Source organism: Zophobas morio, unplaced genomic scaffold (genome assembly GCF_036711695.1).
Source record: "Zophobas morio isolate AGI-343-1 ecotype UQ-CSIRO unplaced genomic scaffold, CSIRO_AGI_Zmor_V1 ptg000002l, whole genome shotgun sequence".
Classification (NCBI taxonomy): domain Eukaryota; kingdom Metazoa; phylum Arthropoda; class Insecta; order Coleoptera; family Tenebrionidae; genus Zophobas; species Zophobas morio.
The window spans coordinates 20,469,399-20,478,244 of NW_026972107.1; the positions used below are offsets into that span (position 1 = coordinate 20,469,399).

Genomic DNA, 8,846 nt, shown 5'->3' on the forward strand with positions numbered 1-8,846 from the left:
TTCCTTTTCCATCTTCACTAAAGAAAAACACACGGTATAAAAAATAGTAAGTGTATTATGACACTTTGTTATATTACAGTGCTAAAGTCGTACATTTAAAATAGCTACCAACTGATATATTTACGAAAATATAACAAACCTACATACTAAAATAGATGAAATGGAAACACCCAGTACAACATAAGCCTTAAGGCACTAGATGGACGGCTTATTAATAACATAATACTGGTAAATTTTTTCGGAATTATGAGTACATTTTCAACAGATCAAAGACACATGGATAACAAGAGAGCTCCGTTATTGTGTATTAACAATTAATATTTGGTATGGCTTAAGTTAAATGAAAGAAACGAAGACATACTTACCTAAATAAATATCAACATATATGCAAATATAAGTACAAACAAGACTTAATAATTTGAGTGTTTAGCACCCCGCATCAAAGGTACCAAAAGTGCCGGAGGACCCGCTTGTCTTAGAAAAGGATGCGCCAATAACTCTTGCGCAGTAGCCCTCTGCGCAGGATCCCTCACCAACATCCTATCCAAGAAACTCTGTAACCTCGGCGAAACTTTATGACTGTTCTTTAGCTTCGGAGGAGGCATCTCCCTAATTCTCCTCATTGCTTGTAACGGAGGCTCGTTGAAAAACGGTGGTTCACCATCCACCATTTCTATAACCATAATGCCCAGAGACCAGATATCGACTTCTGGGCCATACGGTAACCGGCTTATCACTTCCGGCGACATCCAATACGGCGTACCGACCAACGATTTCCTTTTGGGTAGTTCTTGCGACACTTGGGCGCAAAATCCGAAATCGGACAGTTTCACTCTTCCGTCTAAAGCCAGTAGGATCGAATCCGACTTTATATCTCTGTGGATTACTCCTTGGGAATGTAAATATGCCAAAGCTTTAAGACACTGTTTGCAAACAGTAGCGATTTGTTCTTCATCCATTCTGGAGTGAGTTACGATGTCGGTGAGTGCACCGCCTTCAAGAAATTCCATCACCACCCACAGTTCATCGTTGACCAAATAACTATCAAACATTTCTACGATGTTGGGATGGTGATAGTCGCGCATTATTACTACTTCGTTGAAGAGGAGTTCCCGTCGCTGCTGTTTTCGAAGATCCATTTTTTTGACGGCGACTTGCCGGCCGGTGGTGCGGTCGTGTGCGATGCATACGGTTCCTGTAGACCCTTCGCCGATTTTGACGAAGCGTTCGAGATTTTCGCGAGGATCTTTTGATGAGACCACCATTTGCAAGGCAGCACGGAACTGAAAAAAAAAATATCTATGATACACCAATGAAGTATATTTACGATTATTGTAAACAAAAATAATAATAGGATATTTCCATAAAAATAAAAATCTAACTACGGTTCATTAACGGAACAACACAACTAATGAATAATCTTTATCTACAAATATAAATTGCTTAATAGCATCGTGATTTGTCTTAAGCATTTGACACACTCGACAATGAATGGTACAAAAAAAAAAATACAATCAATTCTTTACACTTAACAGACTACCAGTTTTTGTAAAGTCGATTTTAATATTTAATAAAAAATGACCTATTTTCACGTTTAAAAAATATGTAAGAAAAATCAACAAAAAGTTACTAACACTGACCTAGGTAAAATTGCACACTTAATTTCGTAATCGTACAACCACTGCTTTTTTTTTCAGAATATCTGAACAGTTTTCGAAATGACGATGAACTTCTCCTTTAACTAATTTATTCATCATATAAATATAATTCTCGTTTTCAAAATAAAACTGTTGATCGAAATTTTAAATGTATAATTCGAGTACCATATACATAAACCACAATAAACACGTTTGTCTGTGATAATGATAAATGGTTAGTTGTGTTGATTATCTTGATTCGTTGGACGTGCATCCACTGCGCTTTAGATGTATCCATGATGTTATTGACAGAGTAAGTTGTAATTTTGTAAGTCTGAAATTAATGATAAAATACGTGAGGAGGGCAAGTATCGTTTGTAAAAAAAAAACAATATAATGCAAAAACTATCTTTCTAAATTAAAAGACAGACATTTTGAAAAACTGTCAATCAAAAGCAAAACAATGCTAACGATTGCGACGATAACATTCTATAAGTGCTTATATCAAAATCCCAATCATCGCAATTTTATTTTTAGAGCTGTCCTAACATGATACGGTTTTAAAAAATTATGCAATTTGAATTAAAAAACTAGTCCAAGATGATTCACACAGAACTTCCCTTGTCTCTAAAGCACAGTCTAACAAATACAGCTTCTTCGAAAAATGATAAAATTTAATCTGTCATTAAAATGCAACTTTTATTAGTGTTCTAACTATTGTTTTCATCAACTAGCAGATTTCGGAGATGACAAGGTCAGAAACTAAAAAAGCCGGAAACAAAATGGCGAAAATGACTCATCTGAACTGATCACAGATATAAAATTGTACATTCAGACATACAATTAACATCCTTTCAACATTAAGATGTAAATTCTGGTGGGTTTGACACGGAAAACAGTTAACACAATTTTATTGTCGAATGAAGCAAGCTTATTTCAAAGAAATTTATTTTTCGGTTAAAGTACAAATTATTGTAATGTAATGTACTGTAAATATTGGAAAGCCAATAATTTTTCTAACATAAATGATTAAATTGAAAATAATAATTTAAGCATAGTGTCAATAACCTGTGAATTTTCACACGTATTTATTATGTATTTAATTTAATTTTGAACATAGCGCGAATTATTCTACTTTGCTGAAGACACAATCTAAGAAAAGAAGGTTAACGGTAAATGGTTGTGCAAATTGTGCACCACACAAAAGTTTAGGACAAAGAAAAATAAAGGAGCCCAAACGAAATTTTTGAAAAATTAAAGTGTAAATATTGACATAAATTTAAATGTACAATATTTACAAATTTGTTAAGGGACTGCTGAAGTTTAAAATTATCTAATCTTTGAAAATTTTAAAATACGGGAGACAAAAATTTTGTGTGTGTTGTTTTGTCACTTGATAATAATTTGCCTTTCCCTAATGATGGTTCAGATTTATACAATGAAATAATGGATGTTGAGTTTGAATAGCAGGTAGAATTAAATTGTTAATAAGTGAAAATTATTACTCTTAACACTTAGTGCATATTACCAGAAGATAAATTAAAGTACAACACGTAAGATTTAGGTTTCGATTGTAGATTTACCATCGAGAAAAGATTTTAGGCTTGGAGAACACCCACGAAGAAAAAATGCATGATTCTTGTGAAAATACCCCAGACAATTATGGAACAATTTGCCAATTCGTGCAACTTTTCAAATTTTGCTTTACTTAAAATTTAAATTGTGTTTTCCCGGTGAGCAGTTAGCAGAATTTTTTGCAACTGAAATATACGTAGCATCAATTTTCCAGAAATAAGTATTCTATTAATGATTAATAATTACATTCATCCTTCAGTTAAAAAATAATTTCTAAGTTTTATATAAATATTTCTAAAGTTATGACAACAATGGTTAAGTTTTTGACACAATTCATAACCTTATTAAGTGACAGTTCAAACCAACATGAAGAATGTCAGTCTTTCTCGAAAAGCTTGGTCACCACTCACCAACCAAGTTAGTAGATTTCCATGGCTTGCTGACATCTAAAAAGGTTGTGCAGATTATAATAAAATCGCCAACAATACACAGATACACCGACAGACAGACAGACAAACGGAAATGGGAAACCGGCACTTTCGTATTCTACAAGCTGCGAAATGCCTAGACAACATAAAATTAGAAGCTCGTTATAATGACTCTTTAGGAACTATAACCTGAAAAGCAAAGCAGGTCAGTTTTTTTTTTTTAGATTTAAATGTGGAACCATTTTTGCATCCTTGATACAAGGCCAATGAAATTGATCATAATTTCTAATTTTACAATGATTTACAATCCTATTTTAGAATCATAATCTTATTTATAAGCATCCAAATGCGGACATAAATTGGCTTTTATCAGTTAAAAATTGCTAAGCAACCATTGATTAATTATTCATTTACATTAATTAATTATTCACACAAGCTTCAATATTCAAAATTTTTATTAAAGTTGGGAAAATAACATTTCAACAAAACATTCCCTGCTAGACTTAAAATTCTTCCAAAGTTTCTTTTGAATAAACACTTTCCGCTTTTTCAGTTTGCATTTTGAAAATTGAATTATTTAACAAATAAAGAACGTGGTATCCATAACAACATCAAAAGTATGCTATGTATTAAAGTTCGTATCGACACAATTCACACAATCTTGCCGGAAATACTCAATATTTTGTTAAAAAAAAAATTAGAAACTAATAGAATAAAACGTTGTATGTACCACGGGCATAACTGTCGATTGTGGCCCTCGGTAAATTAAACATTTCCTCATGCCATAATCTTCCTAATTATGCCCTTAATACATAAATAAGTATTATTGCTCCCAGCGGCCTTAACCGTTATTAACTTCAGTTTAGGATTTTTTGGACATTTGATAATTTAAATAAATTGTAAAACATTTGCAAAATTATTTGACTGAGGCAAACAGTACGGTGCAAATTGTTTTGCAGATTTCTTTTTGTTTTATTTATAGTAACCAATGTTAAAAAAAAAACGTATGCGAAGAAAACATATTCGATGCCTTTTTTCATGGTTTTCCAAGAAAACTACGTCGTTAATTTTTTGCAGGAAGCAAAATACATTTTTTCATTTATATTTAGAAACGATCGTGTCAGGGGCCTTTAAATAATTCTTGTATTGTATTGGATCTAGACTTTGATTTTTTGAGGTCTCTTTCTGCACCCATTTGACATGTATTTCGTTTTTATGACACGTCGATGTAGTTGTCTACGTCTTATAATTATTTGATTTCCATTGTGTTCCATTAAAACATATTTTTTAGAAAATAGGTATGTTGACATTTTAAATAATTTACACTTTTAAAGATAAGTTAATTATGTTTACAAATTTCAACGAAGTCGAATGAAATTATTGTTACATTCAGTAAAATAGTACAAAAACATGACTCCTATTTTTTGTAACATTATTAGTTGGCCCTATCTAAACCGAGAAAAATTTTAAATCGTAAGAAAAAAGAATATTTATCGAACGGTTTGCGAATACCTTTTCGGAATGACGCCATCAAATTTTTATGGGCAATCAACATTTGAATTTAAAATTAAGACATAAATTATTTTTTCCGCATTTGGTTAAATTGCGACAATTATGCGCTCATGTTTTTCACAGGTTCAATAAAATGGAAACTTCAAAAACTAAATAAGTGGAACATAAAATAACAACATTAATCAACAAATCAGTTCCTTATCAAATTGTCTTGACGGCAACTTCTGAACGTGTTATTACGTAGCCATTCACTAAGCAGTTTTGCTTACCGAATGAATTACGCTAAAAAAATGTATTGCAATTTTCGATGCCTTATTAAAAATTACACAGGTGTCTCACATAAAAATCAATGCTATACAATGGTACTTTAAGATAAATGATATTTGTAAACGTCATTGTTTTTACTTTAAACATAAAAATTTTATTATCCACCCAACACGTACAACACAGCTTTGACGTAATCTTAGTAAAAAAACTTAGAAAATATATATTTAACGAGAATCTGTAAATTTAAATTAGATTCTTATTTATGATGCTTGTCCTATCATATTTTAAAACAGTGAATGAAATTAGTTGATGCTGAAAAAAAGTTTTTGTTGGAAGGTCCTGTATATCACACAACCAATTTCATTTTCCTTTTAACAACACATTCCCATTGATAACAATTTTAGAATTTAGTAGTGTTAATTATTATAACAAAAATCCTTTGTGGGAAGTTAAAAATGCAACTGTTTGTTTCTGAATGGGTGACCTTGATTCACAAAGAACTTATTTTTAGTCTATTAAGTTTCTGAACGTCTTATAATAAGCACATTATAGTATTTTCACTCTATTTTTAGTTTTGTTTAAAATTAGAAGTTTATATCGCTCTCAAATAAACTACATAAATGTGAAACGTAATTCTGATTGAAAAATAGAGCACGTGCTTTTCAAGTTACTTTGAAAGGACCTGTCATTACTTATTAATAGATATTTTGATGTAGCTATATTAATGGTTTTTTAAGTTTTATTGCTATAATTGCAAAGTAAACTTAGTCGTTGCATTATAACCGGCGACAAGGTCGACAAAATGAATAAAAGCTCTTCTGCATAAGACTCTACCCTTGAATCAACCCTTAAATTCTATCCGATTATTTGTTCAATAACACACTATATTGATCAAACCTGTTCATGTGTCAGCCTTTGTTCATGATGCTTTGTTGACGTTGGTGCCACGGCACCCGTTGCCCCGTGATTCCCGATTTGTCCCCCATTCTTGAGATTCTGATTTTGATCATGTCTGACTGGATACGTAGCTTGAGGCAAATTTTGATGAGACCCATGGCTAGGGTGAGAATGAGCTCCTAATTGCGAGAGGCCTGTAGACGCCATAGATCCTGCGGGTGATGGCTGAGAATGTTCAGCACGTCCGTACCCTCCTAGATACCCTTCCTGAACGTTCCCATTAATGTGAGGATTTGGTACCTCGTGATTACTCAAAGACCTCTCTGCTGGTGAACTCTCTCTCACTTGGGGCTTACTTATACTGGGATCCCTTCGCATTGATGTATACTGAAGGATTTGTTCCTCTGGCACTGCAGGCGGGACGTTCGTGTTATTTCGGTGGTCTCTTCTAAGTCTTGGAGGACTCGAGGACCGAAGGGAATTAGAGCGAGCGACGTTCGATGTTTTTGGAAGAATAATGCCATTTTGTTGGTTCTTGTTCTGTATGCTTAGTCGGCTGTCAGACCTGTGGTCGCCCCTGACGATTGTTTTCAGATCAAGAATCTCCGTGGGTGTGATTTCCGACGGATCAACGAGAGGTAAAGGCCGGTTGGTGGATTTGAGTATTTGGTTGTTTCCTACGATCGAGGCCCACTGTAACGGGAGCCCCACGTAGCGCCCCTCTCGTTTATCAAAACCTGTGTGAACTCGGTGTTCAAAATTCGTCGGCGTTGAAATTTGCGGTTTCTTTTTCTTCTTCGAGAACATCGTTAATTGATTTGAACTGGGTTCGTTTCACAGGAAATCTCAAGTAGGTTGCTACGCCCCTTTCCAGTGTTTTTTATGACCAACGGTAATAGTGTCAACACACATAACCTGATCGGTTTGTTTGTTTATTTGATGCGTCACTTCACATTTTTGGGCTAACGCACTGTCAATTCACATGCAGCGCACATGTCTGTATTAAAATAAAATTCATTTAACGAAAATAAGGCACGTACAAGGGAGAAAATCACAAAAACATGACAGCAAAACACGAATGTTTTGGCAGAAGTACAGCAGCACTCCTCGCGGTGATTTTTGCAAGTTTTGTTGGAATTCGGATTTCTGGGAACGTTTTTGATCTCATTATCTATAAAGAGTATTGGACAAATTAGTCAAACTTGTCAAACTGGGGAAAAAAATTTGTTACATGTTTAATTGTTTATTGTTGTTAATTCTTAAATATAATTGCCAAAACTAACACAGAAAAGCGTAAATAAATTTAAGTTAAAATAAAGAATAGATTTAGACTAAACGAAGAAGTTTTTTAATATTGTACCTAATAATAATGCAAATGATACTATTATTAATTAACACATATTTCTCAGAAACAACAATGAAATATACAAACTAATTAAAATATACAGTTACTTCTGTAGCAATTACGGACGAATGGGTAAACTGCGATAAGAGATCATAGACATTTCGTAAGGAAATTTATCACGAAAAATAATTATTTTGTAAACAGTTATTTTGTGTAGGTACAGTAGAGAAATATTTACAGGAATGTTAGTGGAAAGGATGACTGAATGACAAGATCGAGTCATCTTATTCTCAAAGATTTTCTTCAATATAAATGAATATTATCAGCAGTCTTTTTGGCCACGGTGGCCATAAAAGTTTCTACAGAGGGTTGTTTAAAAAACTAATTGTTAAATTGCTACAATATTTTTATTACATCAAAATGACAACAATTATAAATATATGTCGGTTTGACATGACCAGTTATCTAAAAGAAGACAAAAGATTATGAATAATGGGGAAAAAATTGGAAAAGTTGCTAAGCAAATTTAACGTAGTACATCCGCGATATTTAAATACTCTAATTTAAAATTTTCTATCATTTGATCTAATCTTAAATAAATATTTGAGGGAAAACACTCTTTGACATCATGTAGCCACAAGCCAGCACAGGAGTTAAAGTTTATTATGAATTAAAATAGATTTGTTTATGTAGTAAATAAAATAAATCCATTGAATACGCAGGAACATTGTCTATTGGAAAAGCGCAAGTCTGAAATTAAGGGACTACAAACTACTTATGAAAGAACGATCTAACAACATGCGCAACGAAGAATTCAAAAATAGATACAAGTTTAAATAAAGTACCTGGGAAAGAAGCGGTGCAGATTCTCCACGAATTGTAATAAAGGAAAAATTCGATAATTTAAAAAAAAATATGGAGGTATACATTTCGGTTTAGCCCCGTAATTGTTGGTAGTTTTCCATAATTTCAATAATTTTTCTTTTATTGACTTGGCATTAGACAAACGCCGGATCTTCTCACATGAACTATGTAGGTTGTAATTTAAATTTAAAGTACAGGACTATAAGCTACATACTCTGTCAATATACGGAACCAGATGGCACACTTTTAGTAACTGTTTTGCTGTGCTATCGAACTTAATTCATTGGTTTTTGTCGGTGTAATTTGAGGTTTCAAAGTCAA

At 33.0% G+C, this 8,846-nt stretch overlaps 1 protein-coding gene across 1 annotated transcript; it reads right to left on the reverse strand.

Annotated features, from left to right (window-relative positions):
* Positions 1-37: 37 nt before the first annotated feature.
* Positions 38-7,411, reverse strand: LOC135130179 (serine/threonine-protein kinase PAK mbt). The gene is made up of 2 exons (XM_064057542.1): positions 6,317-7,411; positions 38-1,283 (listed from the first exon to the last, which is right to left on the reverse strand). Exons 1-2 carry the CDS (start codon positions 7,121-7,123, stop codon positions 411-413), a joined length of 1,680 nt encoding a protein of 559 aa, XP_063913612.1. The 5' UTR covers positions 7,124-7,411; the 3' UTR covers positions 38-410.
* Positions 7,412-8,846: the final 1,435 nt, after the last annotated feature.

Coding starts and splice junctions, on each gene's coding strand:
- LOC135130179 (XM_064057542.1), bottom strand. CDS start 7,123: ATGTTCTCGAAGAAGAAAAAGAAACCGCAAATTTCAACGCCGACGAAT. Junction 1,284..6,316: donor AAAGGCTGACACATGAACAG/GTTTGATCAATA, acceptor TTTTTTTTTCAG/TTCCGTGCTGCCTTGCAAAT.